This window comes from Bombina bombina, chromosome 7 (genome assembly GCF_027579735.1).
Source record: "Bombina bombina isolate aBomBom1 chromosome 7, aBomBom1.pri, whole genome shotgun sequence".
Lineage (NCBI taxonomy): Eukaryota > Metazoa > Chordata > Amphibia > Anura > Bombinatoridae > Bombina > Bombina bombina.
In genome coordinates this window covers 554,713,189-554,740,571 of record NC_069505.1, presented here as the reverse complement: position 1 = coordinate 554,740,571, position 27,383 = coordinate 554,713,189, and the positions used below count along the sequence as shown (strand labels likewise).

At 37.0% G+C, this 27,383-nt stretch overlaps 1 protein-coding gene across 3 annotated transcripts in view; it reads left to right on the top strand.

The window, feature by feature from the left end:
• Positions 1–27,383, top strand: part of RGL2 (ral guanine nucleotide dissociation stimulator like 2) — a 107,812-nt gene that overhangs the window by 65,936 nt on the left and 14,493 nt on the right. For all 3 annotated transcript variants that reach the window (XM_053721892.1, XM_053721891.1, XM_053721890.1), the window contains 7 exons: positions 4,530–4,797; positions 6,754–6,972; positions 8,311–8,414; positions 18,710–18,794; positions 23,501–23,566; positions 24,271–24,345; positions 27,088–27,120. In XM_053721892.1, coding sequence (XP_053577867.1) covers positions 4,530–4,797; positions 6,754–6,972; positions 8,311–8,414; positions 18,710–18,794; positions 23,501–23,566; positions 24,271–24,345; positions 27,088–27,120 — 850 coding nt within the window. The remainder of the gene's footprint in view (positions 1–4,529; positions 4,798–6,753; positions 6,973–8,310; positions 8,415–18,709; positions 18,795–23,500; positions 23,567–24,270; positions 24,346–27,087; positions 27,121–27,383) is intronic.

Below are 27,383 nucleotides of genomic sequence, written 5' to 3'. Positions count from 1 at the left end.
GCATGTAGTACTAATGTTATATATTAGCAAGAGCACTAGATGGCAGCACTATTTCCTGGCATGTAGTACTAATGTTATACATTAGCAAGAGCACTAGATGGCAGCACTATTTCCTGGCATGTAGTACTAATGTTATACATTAGCAAGAGCACTAGAGGGCAGCACTATTTCCTGTCATGTAGTACTAATGTTATACATTAGCAAGAGCACTAGATGGCAGCACTATTTCCTGTCATGTAGTACTAATGTTATACATTAGCAAGAGCACTAGATGGCAGCACTATTTCCTGTCATGTAGTGCTAATGTTATACATTAGCAAGAGCACTAGATGGCAGCACTATTTCCTGTCATGCAGTGCTAATGTTATACATTAGCAAGAGCACTAGATGGCAGCACTATTTCCTGTCATGCAGTACTAATGTTATACATTAGCAAGAGCACTAGATGGCAGCACTATTTCCTGTCATGTAGTACTAATGTTATACATTAGCAAGAGCACTAGATGGCAGCACTATTTCCTGTCATGTAGTACTAATGTTATACATTAGCAAGAGTACTAGAGGGCAGCACTATTTCCTGTCATGTAGTACTAATGTTATACATTAGCAAGAGCACTAGAGGGCAGCACTATTTCCTGTCATGTAGTACTAATGTTATACATTAACAAGAGCACTAGAGGGCAGCACTATTTCCTGTCATGTAGTACTAATGTTATACATTAACAAGAGCACTAGATGGCAGCACTATTTCCTGTCATGTAGTACTAATGTTATACATTAGCAAGAGCACTAGATGGCAGCACTATTTCCTGTCATGTAGTACTAATGTTATACATTAACAAGAGCACTAGAGGGCAGCACTATTTCCTGTCATGTAGTACTAATGTTATACATTAACAAGAGCACTAGAGGGCTTCAGGCATGTGCACGCTACCTACCTAGGTATCTCTTCAAGAAAAAATAACATTGAGAACAAAGCAAATTTGATAATAGAAGAAAATTGGATACTTTTTTTAAAATCGTATTCTCTATCTGAATCATGAAAGAAACATTTTTGGTGTCGTGTCCCTTTTTAAAAGGCACATGAAGGTCAAAATGAATCTTTCATGCAATTTTAAGACTTTTCAATTCTACCATCAAATGTACTTCTTTCTTTTGGTATTCTTTGTTAAAAAAGCATACCTAGGTAGGCTCAGGAGCAGCTATGCACTACTGGGAGCTAGCTGCTGATTGGTGACTATGCACATATATGCCTCTTGTCATTGGCTCACTAGATGTGTTCAGCTAGCTTCCAGTAGTGCATTTTTGCTCTGAAACTGAATTTAACCATGTATTTAACCCCTGTGCAGTAACATTAAAGGGACACTGAACCTATTTTTTTTCTTTTGTGGTTCAGATAGAGCATGGAATTTTAAGCAACTTTCTAATTTACTCCTATTATCAAATTTTCTTCATTCTCTTGCTATCTTTATTTAAAAAAGAAGGAATCTAAACTAAAGAGCCAGCCAATTTTTGGTTGAGGACCCTGGACAGCACTTGTTTAATGGTGGGGGAATTTATCCACCAATCAGGTTGTTCACCAAAAATGGGCCGGCATCTAAGCTTACATTCTTGTTTTTCAAATAAAGATAGCAAGAGAATGAATAAAATTTGATAATAGGAGTAAATTCAAAAGTTGCTTAAAATTGCTGCTCTATCTGAATCATAAAATAGAAAAAAATGTGGGTTCAGTGTCCCTTTAAAGCAACAGCACAATAATAAAATCCCCCTAGGACATTTAACTCATTTTCTTGGACTTTTGCAAGACGTAGGATCACATCTGTTGTCATTAAAGGGGCAGTCGCACAACATATTGAGATCTACTGCTAGAGAACTGTACCTTTTGGGCTCAGTGTGCCCAGTGGCTCGAGCAACACAAAATCTGCAATGGGTGGGAACAAAGCAACTTTCTGTGCCTCTTTAACAAAAATAAATCTCAAACATTTCATTTTTAGATTTAGAAAGAACTTTTAAACGAGTTTCCAATTTACTTCTATGATCAATTTTGCTTCATTCTCTTGGTATCCTTTGTTGAAGGGGCAACAATGCACTACTGGGAGCTAGCTGAACACGTCAGGTGAGCCAATGACAAGCGGCATATATGTGCAGCTCCCAATCAGCAGCTTAGGTCCCAGCTACTGAGCCTACCTAGGTATTGTTTTTCTATCAAAGGATACCAAAAGAACTAAGCAAATTAGATAATAGAAGTAACTTGGGAAGTGGTTTAAAATGGTATGTTCTATCTGAATCATGAAAGAAAATGTTTGGGTTTCATGTCCCTTTAAAGCAACCTACTTTTTTGACATCCTTGTCCTGAATAAACCAATGTTGTGTCCCCATAGTTTAAAGGGACAGTCTACAACAGAATTTTTATTGTTTTAAAAGATAGATAATCCCTTTATTACCCATTCCCCAGTTTTGCATAACCAACACAGTTATATTAATATACTTTTAACCTCTGTGATTACCTTGTATCTAAGCCTCTGCAGACTGCCCCCTTATCTCAGTTCTTTTGACAGACTTGCATTTTAGCCAATCAGAGCTGGCTAACTGGAACTCCATATGCGTGAGCACAGTGTTATTTATATGACACACATGAACTAACACCCTCTAGTGGTGAAAAACTGTCAAAATGCCCTGAGAGAAGAGGCGGCCTTCAAGGGCTCAGACATTAGCATATGAACCTCCTAGGTTTAGCTTTCAACTAAGAATACCAAGAGAACAAAGCAAAATTGGTGATAGAAGTAAATTGGAAAATTGTTTAAAATGACATGCACTATCTGAATCGTGGAAGTTTATTTTGGACTAGACTGTCCCTTTAAGTTCAGAACGGCTTTCCATTAAAAAATAGATAGATAGATGGTAGATCTATCTAGATAGGTGTATGTAGGTGTAGGTAGATAGGTAGGGGTAGGTAGATACTGTAGGTAGATGTAAGTTGATGTAGGTAGGTAGATGTAGGTAGATATAAGTAGATGTAGGTAGGTAGATAAGAAGGTTGGTGTAGTTAGATAGGTAGGTAGATGTTGGTAGATGTAAGTAGATGTAGGTAGGTGTAGATGTAAGTAGGTGTAGGTAGGTAGGTGTAGGTAGGTAGATGTAGGTAGGTAGATAAGAAGGTTGGTGTAGTTAGATAGGTAGGTAGATGTAAGTAGATGTAGGTAGGTGTAGATGTAAGTAGATGTAGGTAGGTGTAGGTAGGTAGATGTAGGTAGGTAGATAAGAAGGTTGGTGTAGTTAGATAGGTAGGTAGATGTAGGTAGATGTAAGTAGATGTAGGTAGGTGTAGATGTAAGTAGATGTAGGTAGGTAGGTGTAGGTAGGTAGATGTAAGTAGATGTAGGTAGGTGTAGATAGGTAGATGTAGGTAGGTAGATCTAGATATATAATGTTTAGCTAATAGATATTTTACTGTTTGAACATGCTGCTTTTATATTATCAGTAGTTCTCTTTGAATAGGTGCAGGTATTGTCTATTTGCAAATAATATTCAAATAAATGCAAAGCGTAGGTTGTGTTACAAAACGTGGTTTAGAAATCACACACATAACATCAGACTATATCTTACAGTGAAAACCAGATCCCAAAAGGAAACTAATCATTAAAGGGACATAAACCATCAAATGTTTCTTGCATCATTAAGATCGACAATACAATTTTAAACGACTTTCTAATTTACTTCTATTATCGAATTTGCTTAATTCTCTTTGTATTGTTTGTTGAGGGAGCAGCACTGTATAGTGGGAGCTAGCTGCACACATCAGGTGACCCAATTACAAAAGGTATCTATTTGCAGCCATCAATCGGCAGCTAGCTCCCAGTAGTGCACTGCTGCTCCTGACCCTATCTAGGATGCTTTTCAACAAAGGATATCAATAGAACAAAGCAAATTCGATTATAGAAGTAAATTGGAAAGTGGTTTCGAATCATATACTCTATCTGAATAATGATATGGGTTTTGTGTCCCTTTAACCTAAGGAAATTAAACATTAAAGGGGCAAGAAACCCAAAATGTTCTTTATTTATTCAGATAGAGTGGACAATTTGCTTCTATAATCAAATGTACTTTGTTTTCCAGGTATCCTTTGTTGAAACGTAGGTGGTTTGACTCAGGAATGTGCACATGTATGAAACACTATATGATAGCAGTTTTTCAAGAATGCCTTTCACAATGTAATTAAAAAAATAAATAAGAAAAACTATAGATTGTTACAAAAACATACCCAGATGGGCTATATAAAACATGTATGCAAAGAAAAATCTAATGTACAATGTCCCTTTAAGTCTGGAGTCAAGAGTCATAATAATAAAAAAAAAAGTTTAATGTCCCTTTAAATGGTTATGTTTAAAAAAAACAAAACAAAGAAACACAGACACCATATTTCTAACCTGTTTTCCGATCGCATTTTGATTTTATTCATCTCTTATAACCGTATTTTGGCTACATTTTCTTCCTCTCGGTTTGAATTCTCTTTTCCTTATGTCGCACAGTATCAGCAGTCTCTTCTGCGGTTGGATGTCTCAGTACCCAGAAGATTTTGTGTCTCTGGATTCTGAGACCAGGCAACGCCTGTCTCTTCGACTTTCAAAACTGTCAATAACCAGCTTGGGAACAAAACTTCAGGGACTGAGTGTGGCTGAGAAAAATGGACCTGAACCAAACCCTGGTGCGGCAGAGGAGAGCGCATTAACCGACCCGCTAGAGATTCTAACCTACCTGGCTGCATATGTAGCAGAGCAACTTACCTCTATAGAAGCAGTGAGACAACACTCTCTTTTTCATCCTTCTTCTAATATTTGCTGTTCTCCATCCTCTCTCCTTATCTGTGTGTGTGTTTATATGTATATGTGTGTGTGTGTGTGTTTATATGTATATGTGTGTGTGTGTGTGTGTTTATATGTATATGTATATGTGTGTGTGTGTGTGTTTATATGCATATGTGTGTGTGTTATATGTGTGTGTGTGTTTATATGTATATGTGTGTGTGTTATATGTATATGTGTGTGTGTTATATGTGTGTGTGTGTGTGTTTATATGTATATGTATATGTGTGTGTGTGTGTGTTTTTATATGTATATGTATATGTGTGTGTGTGTGTTTATATGTATATGTGTGTGTGTTATATGTGTGTGTGTGTTTATATGTATATGTGTGTGTGTTATATGTATATGTGTGTGTGTGTTATATGTATATGTGTGTGTGTTATATGTGTGTGTGTGTGTGTGTGTGTTTATATGTATATGTGTGTGTGTTATATGTGTGTGTGTGTTTATATGTATATGTGTGTGTGTGTTTATATGTATATGTGTGTGTGTTATATGTATATGTGTGTGTGTTATATGTATATGTGTGTGTGTTATGTGTGTGTGTGTGTGTGTTTATATGTATATGTGTGTGTGTTATATGTGTGTGTGTGTGTGTGTGTGTTTATATGTATATGTGTGTGTGTGTGTGTGTGTTTTTATATGTATATGTATATGTGTGTGTGTGTTTATATGTATATGTATATGTGTGTGTGTGTGTTTATATGTATATGTGTGTGTGTTATATGTGTGTGTGTGTGTGTTTATATGTATATGTATATGTGTGTGTGTGTATGTGTATATATATACATATGTGTGTGCGTATATATGTATACATTTGTATATATGTGTGTATGTATGTATGTATATAAACAAAAGTTCACCGAAGTGAGGAATATCCAGCAGTGAATGGACCGAGATGAATTAGAATAAAAAGTATCTTTAGTGTATCAAAGGTAAAACTTTACTGTAACTGAGTCAAAAAGTAACGATACCACAGCCAGAGTGTCAACCTAACAGCATAGTGGTTTTACATCCAACATGTTTCGTGCCATTACAGCATTTCGTCAGGGTATGGATGTATGTATGTACATGTATATGAATGTATGTATGTATGCGTGTGTGTGTATGTATATGAATGTGTGTGTGTGTATATAAATGTATGTGTGTGTGTGTGTGTATATATGAATTTATGTGTGTGTGTGTGTATAAGAATGTGTGTGCATGTATATGAATTTATATGTGTGTATGTATATGAATGTGTGTGTGTATATATAAATGTATATGAATGTATGTATGTGTGTGTGTATATGAATTTATGTGTGTGTGTATAAGAATGTGTGCATGTATATGAATTTATATGTGTGTATGTATATGAATGTGTGTGTGTGTGTATATATAAATGTATGTATATGAATGTATGTGTGTGTGTATGTATATGAATTTATGTATGTGTGTGTATAAAAATGTGTGTATGTATATGAATGTGTGTGTATATATAAATGTATGTATTTGCTGTCATAATCCTGTTTAAAAGGATCGCTGTGTCAAAACAGTATTTTTGAAGCAAAAAAAATGAGAATTTGCATATCTAATTTGCATATCTTACCCACAATTCTCTTGTGCATTGGAAACATTGTATATTAAGAATTTCTGGGGAAAAGCAAGCAGGGATATTTGCCTAGATGTACTAATTTCCTATGCAAATATTTACATTGATTGAGATATATATATATATATATATATATATATATATATATATATATATATTATATATATATATACACACAGTATACATACACTATTAATATATACAAAATCTGCCTTTGAATTGATATTTTGTCGATCTCTAATTTTCCTACGAAATCTAATATTTCACTTCTCTCCCACTCTCTCCTTTTCTCTCTGGCAGTCTCTTTTCCTGCGCGTCGTGCCTTTTGAGTGTCTGGGTTCGGTGTGGTCACGGAGAGACAGAGGCAGAGAACATTGTCACCGGTGTCGCTCAGTTAGAGAGACTGTCCGTCACTTTAATCAATTGTCGGGTGCTGTGACGGACTCGTGCGTGAGAGACCCCAACCTTAAACCTCAGCAGAGAGCGCGGGTCATTGAGAAGTGGGTGAGAGTTGCAGAGGTAAGAGTGTCCCTTACATTGTGTGTTGTGGGTCTTTAAATTTAATATAGGGGTATCTGCAGAACCCCATCTGTAAATATCTAATTTATTAAAGGGACAGTCTACACCACAATATTTATTGTTTTAAAAGATAGATAATCCCTTTATTACCCATTCCCCAGTTTTGCATAACCAACACAGTTATATTAATATACTTTTTACCTGTGTGATTACCTTGTATCTGAGCCTCTACAAACTGCCCCCTTATTTCAGTTATTTTGACAGACTTACATTTTAGCCAGTCAGTGCTAACTCCTAGGTAAGTCCTTGTGCATGAGTACAGTGTTATCTATAGGAAACACATGAACTAACACCCTCTAGTGGTGAGAAACTGTCAAAATGCATTCAGATAAGAAGCCGTCTTCAAGGTCTAAGAAATTAGCATATGAACCTCCTAGGTTTAGCTTTCAACTAAGAATACCAAGAAAACAAAACAAAATTGGTGATAAAAGTCAATTCAAAAGTTGTTTAATGAATCAGATAGGGCATGTAATTTTAAAGTTTATTTTGGACTAGACTGTCCCATTAAGTGCCCGTTTAAATTCTTATTATTTTTTTTCTGAATTTTTTTGCACCAAACTTTATTAGGAACATTACACAATAGAGTTGTGTGGGTTGTATGAATCAGCTAGTAAATGGCGTAGAAATAAGTTGTGCATAAAAATGCACTTAGTTTCAAAACTATAGCAGTTATGAAAAAAGAGGGATATTCAACCATTTAGAAGACAAATGAGGAAGAGCACATACTCATTATCAACCTCATAAAATATCCTCCTTAACATTGAACAAAACCGCATACTGTGGAACTTAACCAGACATGAAATAATAATTGATTGACATGAGTTTAGAAGTGCTAATTATCCTACTGCCCTCGTCCCCCAGCAGTTCCAAGTTTTAAAATGACAGCCTAGTGCAGCAATAACGACTCCTAAGTATTTTGCTGCAATGTTTGCCAACGAACATGACTCAGACTGCTCAAGCCCCTGGGATGACCAGAACCATAAAAATAATATAAGCTCCACCCCCAAAGAGCACAAAACTACACATCTAGGCTTCCTCCAATTCTAATTTCACAGGGCAAAATGGGAGGTATTCAAATGTAATCAGTACCTGACAGCTAGTTCACTAAAGGGTCTTTGCCCTCAAGCTGAACCAGCTCTAAAATAAGGAGATACAGAAAAGAGATTTATACGTAACTGTAAGAGGTGAAAAAATATATAAATGAGTCCTATATTATTGTTTTTTTTTTTATTCTGCTAAACCAGTCACTGACACTTTTTTGTGTGATCTTCTATTTAGGAATGTTGGAGTCTCAGAAATTTCTCATCTGTCTACGCTATCCTCTCAGCCTTACAGAGCACCGCTGTGCATCGACTAAAGAGAGTGTGGGCTGAGATATCCAGGTAACCCTAATACCGTTGTCTCAATTTTGTCTCCTTCCCCACTTGTTATAAAATGTTTTGTCCTAATTCTAAAAGTTCTGCCCGCCCCTTATTCCAATTGGTTAATTTGGTGTTTCTAGCAGTGATAATTTAGGTTGTGGTTGTGGTTGAGGTTGTGGTCCTTTTTGGGTGGAATTGTGAAGTTAGGGTGGTTATGTAATGTGGTGGTGTTAATCTATTCTAAAAACTGTTACATTCAGTTGACATGTTAATCTATGTCAAGAAATCAGAAACGTTAGAATTACAAGGTGCTTCATGGCCCTTAACAGTTAGGGTTTAATGCTGTAAGAGGCTTATTAAAATGGAGAATAGGGGATGAATAGCGATGGGGAGTTCCTAGGGGGCGGGTAGCTACTTGTCACTGCCTACAAGTACCTGGCTTGTACTCCAGCTGTGATACCTACTAATATGCTGTTTGCAGCTTCAGCTGGTGTATAGATAGCGCTACAGGTAGCACTGAGCATGGGCTCTAGACCTAACATTGTTATTGTGTTCCCAGACATTTCTGAAATCGTAATACATTTGTAGATTAAATAATGGTTTGGCTACACAATATGAACCAATATAATGATTTATGTGTGATGATAATAGCGCTTGTTTTACTATGCACACCTGCTGGAGAAGGTATCTTCTTTTGAAATAATTTTTTTCTACGTATCAACCTTGCTAATAATAATGCTAACACAATGTAGCCGCCAACAGAAATAAGTTAAAGGGACAGTCAACACCCGATCTTGTTGTTTTAAAAGATAGATAATCCCTTAATTACCCATTCCCCAGTTTTGCATAACCAACACAGTTATAATTATACACGTTTTACCTCTGTAATTACCTTGTATCTAAGCCTCTGCAGACTGCCCTCTTATTTCAGTTCTTTTGACAGACTTGCATTTTAGCCAATCAGTGATCACTCCTCTGTAAATTCACGTGCATGAACTCAATGTTATCTATATGAAACACATGAACTAACCCCCTCTAGTGGTGAAAAACTGTCAAATGCAGAGGCGGCCTTCAAGGTCTTAGAAATTAGCATATGAACCTCCATAGGTTTAGCTTTCAACTAAGAATACCAAGAGAACAAAGCAAAATTGGTAATAAAAATAAATTGAAAAGTTGTTTAAAATTACATGCCCTATTGGAATCATAACAGTTTTTTGGCACTTGACTGTCCCTTTAATTTTAGCAGTTACAACAAAAATACTTCACTGCTTTCTATTTTGCCTTCAGATAGTAACCGCTTGAAGTCCCACACCATACTAACTTTTTTGACGCAGTTTAAAATGAACTCTTTCAGTGACGATCTAGGGCACTCATCATTGTTATAGTAAACCATGCTAGACCCAGGTGACGTGTAATCAAAGGGATATCTATACATAAACCAAGCATATAACATTTGTTAAAGGGACATGAAACCTATTTTTTGTTAATTTAATGATTCAGATAGAGCATGCAAATTTTTAATAATTTTAAAATTTACTACTATTATCAAATGTGTTTCATTCTCTTAATATCCTTTGTTAAAGGAGCAGCATTACGCCACTGGGAGCTGGGTGAGCCAATGGCAAAGGCATGTCTGTGCAGCCACCAATTGGCAGCTAGCTCCCAGTAATGCATTGCTGCGCCTAAACTTACCTGGGTATGCTTTTTAAAAAAGGATACCAAGAGAATAAAACATGCTTTGTCTGATCCATGAAAATGTAATTGGGACTTTACTGTCCCTTTAAAACCTTTTGGTTATTTCAAACATGTCTGAATATTTTATAGCTACAGTTTGTTTCATATGGAGACATTCCCTAAAGGAGCCTTGCACGCATCTTTTTAATTAAAGGGACACTAACCCATTTTTTTTTCTTTCATGATTCAGATAGAGCAGCAATTTTAAGCAACTTTCCAAATGTAGCCACAAATCAGCAAGCGCTACCCAGGTGCTGAACCAAAAATAGGCCAGCCCCTAAGCTTAGATTCCTGCTTTTCAAATAAAGATACAAAGAGAATGAAGACAAATTGATAATAGGAGTAAATTAGAAAGATGGTTACAATTGCTGCTTTGTCTGAATCATGAAAGAAAAAAAAAATGGGTTCAGTATCCCTTTAATATTACATATTTGTTCTAAGAAATCTGATTTCTAATTTTAATGGGACAGTCAAGTCCAAATTTTTTTTTAATGTATCAGATAGGGCATGTAATTTTGAACAACTTTCCAATTAACTTTTATCACCAATTTTGCTTTGTTCTCTTGGTATTCTTAGTTGAAAGCTAAACCTAGGAGGTTCATATGCTAATGTCTTAGACCTTGAAGACTGCCTCTAATCTGAATGCATTTTGACCACTAGAGGGCATTAGTTCATGTGTTTCATATAGATAACATTGAGCTCACGCAAGTAAAGTTACCAAGGAGTCAGCACTGATTGGCTAAAATGCAATCTGTCAAAAGAACTGAAATAAGGGAGCATTTTGCAGAGGCTTAGATACAAGGTAATCACAGAGGTAAAAAGTGTATACATATAATAGTGCTGGTTATGCAAAACTGGGGAATGGGTAATAAAGGGATTATCTATCTTTTAAGCAGAAAAAACTCTCTGGTGTTGACTGTCCCTTTAACTCTATGGTGTATTTTCTATATTGACTATGTAAAATCAATTTAAAGGGGCATGAAACTCCAAAACGTTTTTTCGTGATTCCGATAGAGAATACCATTTTAAGCAACTTTCCAGTTTACTTCTATTATCTAATATGCTTCTCGTCATATCCTTTGTTGAAGAAGCAGCAATGCACGACTGAGAGCTAGCTGAACACATGAGACGAGTCAATAACATGAGGCATACTTGTGCAGCCACCAATCAGCAGCTCCTGAATCTACCTAGGTATGCTTTACAACAAAGGATACCAAGAAAACAAAACAAAATATATAATGGAAGTAAACTGGAAAGTTGTTTAAAATCACATGTTCTAAGTTTTATGTGCCGCCCTACCTTACCTTGAGTTCTTCTGGTCCGATTGGGCCCTATTCTCGGAGCGAGGGAGTGTGGAGCTGGATGGTGCCCTCCTGTACAAGCCGCGCTGTGTGAGGAAACAGCCCGGTCGCTGACCAGTGACGCCGATTGTCGGGGCCGCGGTGACTGCTGACGTAGGAGGAGAATAGCTGCCCGGCCATAGCTCTCCGCACACCGATGCTGCTAGCGGAAGCCTGGCGTATACCAGAGGCACAAATCTCCGGGATATCCTGCGCTGAGAGAACTATTCAAAAGTCTACCCGATACTCTGGCCCCACGAAGACGATAGGATTTACGAATACACAGGCAACTTCGATATAACCAGTGCACCGTGCTGCATGGTATAAGGTACTCTTTCGCTATAAAGGCACACTTGTCCAGACCCTGGGGAATATTGCGGCATAGCCGTCATAATACAGATTGAAACAAACACTGAGTGGCCCTCACAGAACAGTAGTATAAGAGAACGAGCAGCAGAGGTTATGTTACTTCCATACCAGTCCCTGTACCTATCTCCAAAGAAATCAGCTGGATTAGGAAAGAACTTTTTGCTTCTTAATAATTGAACGTAACATTAAGCTTCCTGGACACTTTTGCTTGCTCTGTCTCCCGGCTGCTATATTAACCTCTGGCTGCTTTCTTGCAAAAAGAACTGTGCTTCTAAAATCCGTATGGACATTGCTGTTTGTTTTGTTTGCAGACCAGTAAACTAACATACTGCTGTATTCCTATGCAACAGAATTGATTAATTTTCAATAGAAACCGATAAGCTTTAAGGAAACTAAAACATCGTATATATTTCTGCTTAACCTTCTGGGAATCAAAATATGGTTGCTTTCTTTTTTTCTTTTTTCTGATATTTTCCTTGCTTTTTTTTACTGACTAGCCGCAATCAAATATCTATACTCTCTTGAAGGCTAAACTGATCTGTTTCTGTAATTTACTAACATTGGTAAACTAACATGCTGATACACTATTTGTAAAATATTGCACAGATTAACTGTATATACCTAATCTAGAGGTATTAACATACAGAGTATATCCTACTAAATCTACACTTTACTCTATTTTTAACCTCTTTCAAGAAATAATGGGCTACTTTCTGTAGCTAACCTTGATAGAAGGCCTTACTACATGATTACTGTATCTTTATAAATTAGCCAAAAGCAATGTGCTTCTAAATTCATTTACCCTTGCTTTCAGTTTTCCCTTAGGTTAGTTAGTTCAGTATTTGACTGTTTTTTCCATTTGTGCTTACAATGTATATATTCTGTTTGTAGCATTTCCACACAGGCTTTGGGGAACCAAAACAGAATATAACCTGGTTTAATGCATGTCTGTTCTAAGAATTTTTTTTTCCTAAGTATTATTGCTAAATATTAAATCACTTCCTGATCATAGATGCTAACTAAATAACCTGTTGGTACCCCACTGCCTTGTCTAACCAGATACATAAGTATTAAAAGAATTAATACACAGTCTATCCCTCATTAAATTCCACTCTAACCGCTTTAAAAACTACGCCCCCTCTTCAGTGACAAACTCTATCTAATCATCTTAAACATTCCCCCTCTCTTACTCCCACGGCTGGACTTACAACACAACCAATTTACTCACCCTTAAATAGACACCTTGCCCCCCTTCCCCTTTCTTTCTCCTTTTCTTTTTTTTTTTTTTTTTTTTTTCTTTTTTCTTTTCTTTTTCCCTCTCTCCCCTTCCTATTCCCCACTTCGCCTACACTATTCACCCCCTTCCTCACTTTCCCATTTTTTGAGGCTTAAACACCTCCTTAACCTCCCACTCCCTTGGTCTCTTTGGGTTTTCAGAGCACTCCACTCTCACTCTTTCGGCGTCACGATATTAAAACTCACTTTTTCAAGCTTTTTCTTCGGCACATGGATAAATTTCTTCACGTCCCCCACAAGACCCCCTCTCCAGCCATGGCAGCCAGACAGAGGGATAGGAAAATGAAGACCACACAAGAGAATGTCACTGACATACAACCAATAATGGCCAATACAGCAGGGATACAAGAAGTAACCAATATCCAAAACTTGGTTACCAGTATCTCAGATGCCCTTACCCCTAAATTCGATGCTCTTAAAGCTGAATTAAAACAAGATATTCTTTTATTAACACAGGAAGTCAGGCAGTTTTCTGCCAGACTACAAGAAGTAGAACAAAGGGTATCTGATCTGGAAGACCTCACAAATTTACATAGCTCTAAATTGGAATCAGCAAATACTAATATACAAAAAATCCAAAACAAATTAGAAGACCTAGAGAATCGTTCCAGAAGGAACAACATAAGAATCATTGGCCTTCCAGAGGAACAACAAAACGAGAATCTTATATCTTTTATCTCAGAACTATTACCTAAAATTCTTAAAATATCATCCACCCATCAACCCATAATGGTTGAGAGAGTACACAGGATAGGTTCTCCACATACAGATAGTAAAGGTAGAAATAGACCCAGGCCGATTATAGCGAAACTCTTAAATTATGAGGATAAAATTACCCTACTTCAACACTACCGCAGACAACAACCGATTACATTCAATGGGGCTACAATTTTAATGTTTCAAGACTTCTCTGCTGATACAGCAGCAAAGAGACGGGAACTCGCCCCCATCTGCTCTAAATTTATCCAAAAAGGTTATCGAGCAATGATAATATATCCCCATAAACTTAAGGTTATAGCACAGGAAGAAACACACTGGTTTGAAGAATCTAGCGCGGCTGAAAATTTTTACAAAACACTCGACTCTCTAAACTAACAATAAAAACACAGGAGTGTAAGAAATTTTAAAAAATCAACAAATAAAAAAAAAATAACCCTTTTTTTTTGTTTTTGAAATGCAGGCTTTATGTAGGGAAGACCCCGGTCTATGGATAGACAAGGGTCATGGGACTTCCTCCCCTCACGTGTGTGGCGAATGTAATAGAAAAATCCTTTTTTCCCTATCCTTTTTTTTTTTTTTTTTTCTCCCTCTATTATATGTCTTCTTTTCGAACCCCCGTTGATGTTGTGGCTGGGTTTCCCCTCTTTTCCCAACTATATATCTCTCCCAAATGGGAAAAATAGGAAAATGTAAGATAGTGTCATGGAATGTAGGGGGAATTTCTACACCTATCAAACGTAAGGCGATCATTACACAACTATGCAAATTTCAAACTGATATTGGTTTCCTTCAAGAAACACATTTGTCAGCAGAGGAAACCTTAAAATTAAAAACTTCCTGGGTTAAAGAAGTATATTTTGCGGCTGGTGTTAAGAGAAAGAGGGGGGGTAGCAATACTAATAGGTAAAAAAACCAAGTCAGAAGTTGTACACTGTGTGGCCGACCCAGGGGGGAGATATGTCCTGTTAAAAATAAAGATTGCTAAGAAGCTATACACACTCTGCAACACATACGGTCCAAATGTATTTGACCCTGGATACTGGAATGCTCTTCAGTCGAAACTCTTATCCTACACAGAAGGCTCTCTAATCATTGGCGGCGATTTTAACATGGCACCTCAATATCCAATAGACAGATTAAGACAAGACACTAAACACTTGAAACAAAAAAGAGACAACTTAGAAACCAAGCTATATAAAAAAATCATGCATAACTTAGCCATATATGACATATGGAGAAACCAAAATCCAACTACTCATAGCTACACTTGCCTTTCGAAGGCCCATAAAACTATGTCTAGAATAGACATCTTTCTAATTGACGAGCGCATTCCAGTGTCAAGGGCCAAAGCGACAATTATGCCGATACTATTATCAGACCATGCACCTATCTCTCTTGAAATACATTTAGCAGATGTACATTCGTCTTCCTCACGCTTCTTTTTCCCCTATTACCTAACATCAGACCTAAAGTTTAAAAACTGGCTATCAAACAAATATAAAGAGTATGTACATTTTAATAGAGAACATCTCAACAGTCCCGAAATATTTTGGGAAACGGCGAAAGCTGTAATGAGAGGGGAAATTATCGCCTATGGTGCTATGCTATTAAAAAAAAACAGGCTTAGGGAAAAAGAATCCTATAAATTTCTGTTGAATTCCTATAATCAATATCTCTCTGATAGAACCCCTGCTAATTGGGCAAATTATCTACGAGCGAAAAAAGAGAGAGATGCCTTTGTATTATCCCAAGAAACACAAAAAGAATTGAAAATTCAAACTAGAATGTACAGGTATGGCAACAAGTCAGGCAGAATATTGGCTAAATTAATTAAAAATGAAAAAAAAAACAGTTAAATATAGATAAATTGCTACAGAAAGGGAAACATGTTACTAAACCAGATGATATTTTGACGATATTTTATGAATATTTTAAAGAATTGTATACCCCTAAAACTACTGAGGCAAATAAATCCGCTGAGTTCTGGAGTGAAATTGAACATCCCATATTGGCCCCAGATGCCATTAATAATCTCAACGCCCCTATATCGGCGGAAGAGATTGAGAAAGTAATATTTAAGCTGTCATCAAATAAAGCACCCGGTCCTGACGGCCTCCCCAGCGAATTCTATAAAATACTGCTCAGTGAAATCACCCCACATATTCGTACTCTTTTCAACAGCTTCTTTACTGAGGGTAAACCTACTCCCCTATCTTTTTCACAGTCTTATACAACATTAATACTGAAAGGCGATAAAGACCCAGTCTGCAAGGAATCGTACAGACCCATAGCCCTTCTCAATGTGGATTATAAAATTTTAACAGCAGTACTGGCGGCTAGATTACAAGGGGCCCTTGAAGAAATTATCCATCCAGATCAGTCAGGGTTTCTAAATAACAGAAATTCTGCCGCAAAAATTAGAGAGGTATTAGTTGTGACAGAATATTACAAGGCAATGTCGGATGTGAATGGCCCTTCTCCCGAAGTTACTCTATATCATTCAAAATACATCTATATTACTGCTAGGGAAAGATATTCGTTCACTTAACACCGCACTTACAGAATTTCTATGGCAAGGGAAAAGAGCAAAAATATCTCTGAGGAAACTCTCAGTACCAAGGGAGGCCGGGGGACTGGCCATGCCCGACATATGGCTATATAACCTTTCTTTTCTTGCACGTATAGTTACAGACTGGATCTCTTCTAACAACTACATTCTAAATAACGAACTAGAATCCAACGTCTGTTATCCATACTGTTTATCTGCATTGATTCATCTTGAAATAAAAGAAACCCCGACAGAAATAAAAAAACTTAAAACAATATATAATCCGCTCAAAGCTTGGCAAAAAATAGCAAAGCTTCTAGCAATAAATAGCAAAGCCTCCCCATATTTGCCGATATTAGGGAATCCCAAATTTCAGGCAGGCATCCTTTCTGGTGTCTTTAAGAGATGGTACTACTCTGGTTTGACCAATGTTTATCAAATAATAGACAAAGAAAGACATTGTATTAAATCATTTTAAGAATTAAATATAGAATTTGGCCTACTAAATAAAGACTTTTATGCATACCTACAACTTAGGCACTTTGCGCTTGAACTAGTTAAGGAAAAAGGCTGGAACTGGAATATGGGCAAACTTGAAGATTGGTTAATATTAACTAGAAATGGACGTATGTCCATCACACCATGCTACTATTTCTTAGGCACAAATAAAGGTCTATCTGTCCTAATGCAACTGACTGCAAAGTGGAATATACTAACTGCTTCGAGCAATATAGAAGCAAAAACCATCCAACTTTCACTCAAAAAGATCACCCAAAATACACTTTCGGCTACATGGAGAGAAGCCCATGTTAAATTCCTTCATAGGGCATATTTTACCCCCGAGATAGGCTACAAGTGCGCCAACTTAAGCTTCAATAAATGTCCCAAATGCTCACATTCTGCAGCTAATTTTTTGCATATGATATGGCATTGTTCAAAAGTCAGGATTCTATGGCTCAAAATAGAATATTGGTTGAAAAATGTATTAAAAATAACCCCTCTTTCTCTGACATTATTTCAGATTATATTTGGCCTAAGGGAAGAACCCGGCAAACAAAACAATGAAAAGGTTGTAATTTCTACCATTTTGGCCACAAGATATTTAATCTGTAAAAAATGGAAGACCCGGTCAATCCCCTCTCTTTCTGAAGTAAAAAACTATTTAAAAAAACAGTGTATGTTAGAACAAAGGGACACAAATATTGATAATGAACAAGATGTTAAAAGATTTTTCAACAACTGGGCAATCTTTTTAAAAATATTCTCTCCCACAGAAATAAATCACATAATTTTTCCTTTTCAAAACACGGAAATAGTCCTCTTAGGGAACTGGTAGATAAGAATTTCTTCATAAGAGTAAACAATTTTTTTTTTTTTTTTTTTTTTCTCTTCTTTCCTTTTATCACACGTGGGGGGGGGGAGATATGGGGTGGGATTGGAAAAATAAATAAAACCGCAAGACACCTCTCATAGATAATTACATAAGATATAACAATATTATGAATGGCAATTAATTTACTTTCCTAAGACTAAATAGATTAGACATAACTAATACAACGTCACTGCTCTACTCTATGACTTCATAGTCTTTGTATTTTCTGTTTCTATTTCTCTCTGTGATCTAGATGAACAATAAGTGTATTATTTCTGATTTGCATTAATTATATTTTGGTTCTAGATACTTCTAAGGATAAATATATAAGAAATATGAAGTACAATTGATATAGTTTTAAATTTACAGGTTATGTAAAAATCAATCTAATTTTGTTTTTTCCTTTGTATACCTAAATGGATATAATATGTTTCAATGGCCTTATATCTTATTCTTTACTCTTGTTTTTTGTACAAAATAGTAAATGTATGATATCTGATTTATGTAAATTGTTTTGGTTTATAAAATAAAAAAAAAAAAAAAAAAATCACATGTTCTATCTGACCCATAACAAGAGAAAATAGTTTAATGTCCCTTTAAGTAAGTAATTGGATTATCCATTATTGTTGTTATGTCAAAGGTAACAGTATATTGATGATATATTAGTTTAACAATCAATTTAATATGACAATGTAATAATGTATCCATTATTGTTGTCATGTAAAGGTGACAGTATATTGATGATATATTAGTTTAACAATCAATTTAATATGACAATGTAATAATGTATCCATTATTGTTGTCATGTCAAAGGTGACAGTATATTGATGATATATTAGTTTAACAATCAATTTAATATGACAATGTAAACCGAATGTAATGTTGCAGCAATATGGTAGCGTACTGATGATGTCAGCTTGCTAATGATGTCACACAGGGAAGTCTTACGGAGTTATCAAGAAATGAGTGACGTTTTCTCAGAGAGAGATAACTACACTCGAATGAGAGAGCTGCTTTTCCAGGTGAGAGCGAGAGCGCAATATACCCTTTATATTTTCATTAACCTTTTGGGAGAAAATCATTTCCAGCTTCGGTCTTCTTTGGCACCAACCATGTCATGAGTTCATCTTCTAGCTTGAATACAGATGAGTTAATTTAGTTTAATTCAATTTTTATTATTACTTAAAGTGATACTAAACCCACATTTTTTTCTTTCCTGATTCAGATAGAGCATGCAATTTTAAGCAACTTTCTAATTTACTCCTATTATCAATTTTTCTTCATTCTCTTGCTATCTTTATTTAAAAAGCAGGAATGTAAAGATTAAGACCCGGACCATTTTTGGTTCAGAAACTGGGTTATTGGTTTTCTAAATGTAGCCACCAATAAGCAAGCGCTATCCATGGTGCTGAACCTAAAATGGGCTGGCTCCTAAGATTTAAATTCCTGCTTTTTAAATAAAGATAGCAAGATAACGAAGAAAAACTGATAATAGTAGTAAATTAGAAAGTTGCTTAAAATTGCTGCTCTATCTGAATCATGAAATAATTTTGTGGGGGTTTATTGTCCTTTTAAAGGGACATTAAAATGTAGGTATAAGCTCATCAGAATACAAAACATCCAAGCAACCTTTTGTATATATACACAAAACATTCTAATGGTTTCAAAAACATGAATTACTATTTCATTATAGGGTAGATATTAGAAGTGAATGAGGGTCTCTTGGTTTAATAAATTCTAATGAATTGAGCGGAATCCATGCCATACTAATGAAGAGAAGAGGAAAGGGCTGTGTAGTGTATAGAATTGTATCTCCTCTCCTACTGCACATGTGTAAGCTATAATGCACATTCATATAGATAGGGTTGAGATTGGTTATCAAAGATCCTTCTGCAGGGATTTAGTACTAATAAAAAGCATTAAAGGGACACTGAACACAATTTTTTTCTTTCGTGATTCAGATAGAGCATACAATTTTTTTTTAATTTTTTTTTTAAGTTTTCAAAAGTTTTTATTGATGTAAATTGCAATCAGATACAAAACTCAAAATAAACTAAAATATATGGAGCACACAGGCTCCTGCTTTTCAGGTGTATAAACTATTTAACAAAAATAAACAGATAACGCTCATATTTGCACATGTTGTACAGAATAATAACAGTATAAGTCATTTTGAAGTAAGTATAAGGAGAAGGGAGAAGGAAGGAAGGAGGGATGGGGGAAAGTGGGGGAAAAAGGCAGACAGGTCCCTCATAGTAGGGGTGATCAGTCCATAGTTGTGAATCTGTCGTGACATTAGGTGACCAGGTAGTGTCGTAGCGTGTATTCCAGTATGCCCAGATGACTTCAAACAAGTCTGAGTTGTTTAAGGTGTAGAATATACTTTTTTCCCATAGTGTGGATGTACGCCATTGAATTTAGTATGGTGGGCCAATTTGGGGGTGTCGTACTTTTCCAGGATTTGGCTATTGCCGCTTTGGTTGCCGTTAGTAGGTATATACATAAATATGCCTGATGTTTAGGTAAAACATAAGTACCAATGTGGAGGAGAGCATTGGAGGGGGTTTTGGGGAGTGTTATACCCAGGCTGGATAATGTCCGAAAACAGGTATTCCATAAGGGTGTTAGTTTAGGGCATTACCACCATATGTGTAAAGTGTCCCCTCTCTTCCCGCAGTTACGCCAGCACAGAGGTGAGGTAGATCCATACATTTTATTAAGTCTAGTTGGGATGAAGTACCAATGTGTCAACAGCTTATAGTAAGTTTCAAACAAAGTGACACAATGTAAGGCCTTCTTGGTAAGGGAAACTGTATGTTGCCATATCTGCGGGGAGATGGTCATGTTTAGATAAGATTCCCATTTAAGTAGGTGGGGAAGCTTATTCTCACTGTCCGTGTTTCCTATTAGAGAGTAGTGTATAGAGAGGGGTCTGTGTAATCTGTTTCCTTTTTGCCAGGTTGTTTCCCATAATGTGCAGGGGCGACATAATTCAGGTTTAAAACCCCAACTGATTAGGAAGCTCCTCAGTCTAGTGTATTCGAATATCATATATCGGGGGGAGTACAGATTCGGCGTTTAGTTCTTCTAGTGTTAAGAAGCTCGGGGTTGGGGAGGTAGACCAAAGGTCTGAAACCATTTGTACCTCTAGTTGTGCCCATCTCTGTGGATGGGAGTCAGGCAGACCTCGGAGTAAGCCCGTTAGAGGAGTGATAGGCGAGGGGTGCAGGGCAATATGTGGATAATGTCTAATCTTATCCCACATCGCTAGACATTCACGTATTATGGGGTTAGTAATGTTCGAGGTTCGACGTGAGTGGGGAGGAACCGAATTAAGTCAGGTAAGTATGTGTGGTGTGGTAATGAAGCCTGTTCTATAGTTTTCCATTTGCTGGGGGATTGTGTGACTCCCCACTGTGCGATATGTGTGAACATTGCTCCTTCATAGTAACAAAGAATCGAGGGGGAGGCTATCCTTCCCTTGTGCAGGGGGCTCTGTAGGATTTTGTGTGCTACTCTGGGAGGTTTGTGCTGCCAGATGTATTTTGTAAATTCGCTTTGGAATTGATGCAAAAGGTGACCTGGAACTGTAAGTGGGAGGCACCTGAAAAGATACGTGATTTTGGATAAAAATTACATTTCGAGGGGTGTTAACCTACCTATCCACGATATGTAAGTGTAATCCCATCTGTCTTTCAATGTACGTAGCTCAGAGAGCAAAGGTAGATAGTTATCTTTTATCATCTGTGATATATTATTTGATATCTTAACTCCTAAGTGTGAGACAAAGTTATTAACGCAATGAACTTTATATTGGGCCTTGAGGGAATCGGCTACTTCTTTAGGTAAGCCCCAAGTAAAGATTTTAGTTTTGTCTAAGTTTAATTTGTAAAGGGACATATGGCCAAAAAATTCAAGGGTATCCTTTAATCTAGGGAATGAAGATAGTGGGTCCGAGGAGAAGATTGTGATATCGTCGGCAAATAACGCTATTTTGTGATTTGTGCCATGTAGAGTAAATCCATCTATTTTTTTTATCTAGTCTGATTTGTTCCGCGAGAGGTTCAAGCAGGTTCGAGAGCAAACAGCAGGGGTGATAAGGGACAACCCTGTCTGGTGCCGTTAGAAATTGGGAAGGAAAGTGAGTGGAAACCTAGTCCTTTAACCGTCGCTGTGGGGGTGGAGTATAACGCTTGGATAGCTGTAAGGGTTTTTTCCGGGAAACCAAAGGTCTTAAGGACCTCCCATAAGTAGCTCCATCTAACATGGTCAAAGGCCTTCTCTGCATCCAGTGAGATGACAGAGAATGGCCTATTCAGTCTAGTGGATTTGATGCAGATGTTGAGCAAGCGCCTGGTATTATCGGGACCTTCACGGTGGGGTATGAACCCAACCTGGTCCAAATCTATAAGGTGTGGGAGTAGCTTGGATATGCGGTTAGCTAATAATTTGGCATAGATTTTGACATCTAAATTAATCAAAGAAATTGGTCTGTAACTGGAACAGAGAGATGGACCTTTTTGGGGTTTGGGGATGGTTATTATTGTGGCTTCTAGAAACTCCCTGGCAAATTTTCACTCCTCTCCGGCCTGGTTAAAAAACCTAAGGAGTAGAGGTGCTAGTTCATTTCTATAAGTTTTATAGAAGGTCGCCGGGTATCCATCTGGGCCTGGTGTTTTAAAAGCTTTCATATGCTTGATGACATATTTAATTTCTTTAAGTGTAAAGGAGGCTGTAAGGGACTCCCGGTGTTCTATTGATAGGGAGGGGAGTTTCAGATGATCTAGGAACGTACGAATTTCTGGAGTAGAGGCTAGCGAGTTACCAGGTACCTCTTCTAAATTATATAATTTTGAGTAGAATTTTTCAAAACACGCACCTATCTCTGAAGGTATTCAATGAACTTGGTTCCCGGATTGAATATGGTGTATTCTAGATATGCTTGCCCTATTTTTGAGTTTATTGGCCAACAGAGTATCAGCTTTATTGCAATAGAGCATGCAATTTTAAGCAACTTTCTAATTTACTCCTATTATCAAATGTTCTTCATTCTCTTGGTATCTTTATTTTAAAAGCAAGAATGTAAGTTTAGATGCCGGACCATTTTTGGTGAACAAACTGGGTTGGATAAATTCACCCACCAATAAACAAGGGCTGTCCAAGGTTCTGAACCAAAAACTAGCTTAGATGCCTTCTTTTTCGAATAAAGATAGCAAGAGAACAAAGGAAAACTGATAATAGGAGTAAATTAGAAAGTTGCTTTTAATTGCACGCTCTAGCGGAATCACAAAATAAAAAAATTTGAGTTCAGTGTCCCTTTAAGAATATAATTTGACAAAATAAAGCTGCATTGTTCATTGGAAAATATATATTAGATGTAAAACTGAAGCCTCCGATTTTATATTCAATGTTTTTTAAAGGAACATGAAACCCAATTTGTTTTCTTTTATGATTGATATAGAACATACAATTGTAAACAACTTTCTAATTTTACTTCTGTTATCAAATTTGCTTCATTCTCTTGGTATCCTTTGTTGCACTACTGGGAGCTAGCTTTACACATTAGGTGAGCCAATCGTAAGTGCATATATGTGCAGCCACAAATCAGCAGCTAGCTGTCAGTAATGCATTGCTGTTCCTGGGCCTACCTAGGGATGCTTTTTAACAAAGGATGCCAAGAGAACAATGCAAAGTAGACAATAGAATTCAATTGTCTCTGTTTCTTTAGTCTCAGGACACCTCTGATGTTACGTCCAAAAAACACCCCCCTCGCTCTAAGGACCCACGTGCTTCAGTAAGTGACTTTTATTCTCTTACTGTCACTTTTGTCTCCTACATCTCACTTATGTCTCTAGCTATAGTTTTCTGATCTTTTGTTCTTTCTTTCACTGTCCTCTTTATCCGCTGTCTGTCTCTCGCTCGCTCTGTCTCTCGCTCGCTCTGTCTCTCGCTCGCTCTGTCTCTTTCTCTCGCTCTGTCTCTTTCGCTCGCTCTCTCTCTCGGTCTCTCTCTCTCGCTCTGTCTCTCTCTCGCTCTGTCTCTCGCTCGCTCTGTCTCTCGCTCGCTCTGTCTCTCGCTCTTTCTCTTTCTCTCGCTCTGTCTCTTTCTCTCGCTCTGTCTCTTTCTCTCGCTCTGTCTCTTTCTCTCGCTCTGTCTCTTTCTCTCGCTCTGTCTCTTTCGCTCGATCTGTCTCTCGCTCGCACTGTCTCTCGCTTGCTCTGTCTCTCACTCTGTCTCTTTCTCTCACTCTCTCTTTTTTTCTCGCTCTGTCTCTTTCTCTCGCTCTGTCTCTCTCGCTCGCTCTGTCTCTTTCGCTCGCTCTGTCTCTTTCGCTCGCTCTGTCTCTTTCTCTCGCTCTGTCTCTTTCGCTCGCTCTGTCTCTTTCTCTCGCTCTGTCTCTTTCTCTTGCTCTGTCTCTTTCTCTTGCTCTGTCACACACTCACACTCTCACTCACACTCTCTCACACTCTCTCACTCTCTCCTCCCCCCCCCCCACAGGGTGTAGTACCTTATCTCGGTGTCTTCCTCACGGATCTTGTTATGTTGGATTCAGCAATAAGAGATCAACTGGAGGTGAGATAATGTCTATAATGTGTATATCTGTGTGTACCGCAATTCCTGTTTTTGGTATTAGCTTCAGGACTCTTTCTTATAAGGACATAGAAATAGCAGCTAAAGTCCTGTGAAATAGATTTCTACATTTTATGAACGTCACAAACTCCTACTGATCTATGATCGATTCTTCAAAGAGCATAAAATGTGTAAAATTGCATGCTCTATCTGATTCATGTCCCTTTAAACAACTTTCCAATTTAACTTCACTATCAACTTAGCTTCATTCTTTTGGTGTGCTTTGTTGAAGGAGCAGTAATGCACTACTGGGAGCTAGCTGAACACAGCAAGTGAACCAATCACAAAAGACATTTATGTGCATCCACCAATCAGCAGCTGCTCCTGGGCTTACCTAGATATGCTTTTCATCTAAAGATACCAAAAGAATGAAGCAAATTAGATAATAGAAGTAAATTGGAAAGTTGATTAAAACTGCATGTTCTGTCTGAATCACGAAAAAAATGCATTTTATTTATTTTACTCCTTTTTCTGTAATTTACCCTTGAAATTTATACTTTTCCTGACAGGCATTAAGACTGCAGTGCATACTTAAGTATACAATATGCAGTGGTTATTAAAAGCTATGCACAAAGGTTATTTACTTCTGATTTGTATTTTTCATCAATGAAGGAAACAACCTCAGTATGAGAATAATAATGCTACAGAATTTATGCACAAATGAATGCAAAAATATGCTGCAGACACATCTGAAAACCGCATGACAATCCAGGTCTTTTATACCAAAACAGAAATACCCTACACGTCATTACTTATACAGCAAACATATATAAGGTTAAAATTCTTTACTACATACCCCGTACGTGACAATAGACTTTAGGATCTCAGATATCACATGGCCACAAACTACCCAGCTTTTTTACCTTTCACATCATGCATCCTTAGGCAGGAGGTCTGTCTGTCGGAAAACGCTTACATTAACCCCTTCCACGAAATGTACGTAGGTCCTATGTTACACAGTACTTTGCCCAGCGGTACTGTGTTGATGTAATAGCTACGTCCAAAACTCTGGCAGAAGTTGCAACCCCGCTGTCAGCTTTGACAGCGGGAACCACAACCAGGGGTCAAAAGGCATTTGTCTTCATATGGTAATGGGGTGGTCTGTTACCATATGAAGGCAGATTCGATGCAGTCGATTTTAGTTTAGACTAGCTGCCAGTAACAAATATGGCGACGTGAGGGTAAGGGAGTTGGGGGGTGAGGAGGCAGACTGTCTTGCCAGTACCTAAGATGGTGGTGACCAGTAAGGGGTGAGGGAGGGAAGAGAGCTGTTTCGGAACGATCAGGGAGGTGGGGTCATTTGATCACTACACTGAGAACAAAAGAATAAAAAACAAAACCTAAAGGCATACTGGAAGACTGTCTGCAAGTACCTAAGATGGTGGTGACCAATAGGGGGAGGAGGGAACTGTCACTATTTGCATTGGCATTGTGTCTGATGTCAGTGCTTTCAAAAGCATTCAACACCTGAAACCCGTCCCCTTTTTGAGTCTGTTTGTTTATTCTCATATTATATCATGTTAGTATGTTAAATGATTTAATTTTAAAACTCACAGAAATATTACAGGAGTAAAAGTCAACTTATGTTTTTATTATCATGTATTTACATCTTATTATTTGAAAGGCAAATATCTCTGCTAAATCAAGTCTAAGATTTTAATTGAAGGTAAACAAATATAGATATAAAAATGGCCACATTGTTCTGACTGGTGAATGATATAGAAATGAATTGTTGAAAGTACAAGACGGCAAAACCCCCCCAGTCTAAATACAACTAAAAAAAGGAAGGATCAAGACTCTTCTCTAAGTGACTTTAATAGAAAAAAAATTTTCTTCTCTAAGTGACTTTAATAGAAATTTTTTTTTAGAACTTTCTTTTCTATCCTCTACATTTAGAGAAACTTAATTTTATGTGTATAGTAAGCCTGTCAATCATCTTTCTAATAATACCCTCGGGCATTTTAATTTTGTCACTATCACTCCCCCGATGCAACAACAGCGTATTTCAATAACAAGCAGAATTCTTTAAAACATCTGCCCTATGTCAACTCTACAACATAATAAAATGTTATTAAGCTCTTTTCAGTATTACCCTTAAAGGGACAGTCTAGTCAAAATTAAACTTTCATGATTCAGATAGGGCATACAATTGTAAACAACTTTCCAATTGACTTTTATCATCAAATTTCTAATTTGAAAACCGCCTCCTATCTCAGAGCATTTTGAACGTTTTTCACAGTTAGACAGTGTTAGTTCATGTGTGTCATATAGATAACATTGTGCTCACTCCCGTGGAGTAATTTCGGAGTCTGCACTGATTGGCTAAACTGCATGTCTGTCAAAAGCACTGAGATAAGGGGGCAGTCTGCAGAGGCTTAGATACAAGGTAATCACAGAGGTAAAAAAGTATATAAATATAAACATGTTGGTTATGCAAAACTAGGAAATGGATAATAAAGGGATTATCTATCTTTTTAAACAATACAAATTCTGGTGTAGACTGTCCCTTTAACATAGAAAAGCGTTTTACATTTGATTAAATGTACATCTATTGGTACTGTAAATATATTGGAATTCTGCACCTGTTATTTTTTTTATTCAGTGAGTTGTATTTTAGATATTAGCTTAAGGATTTGGCATTTCTTTACATTCTTAGTGTTATTAATATTATTTTTATTTTTTTAGAATGGTTACTTGAATTTCGAGAAGAGAAGAAAGGTAATTATTTTGGTTGCTGATTATTCTTACTGGGATTCTGGGTGTTATAGTTCCCTTATTGCTGTATTGCTTTGCTTTTCTACAACATAGTCTTAACTATCAGTGCCCGCAGCTGCAGGAGATGCTGTTTGGCCCCTATAAATATACACATACATACATACCTAGCTATAAATGAATATTAATTTATATTTATGTATGGTATGGAACACATTGCCAGAACAAAAAGATGCGATTAATGATTACTTATCACATGCGAATGCTGA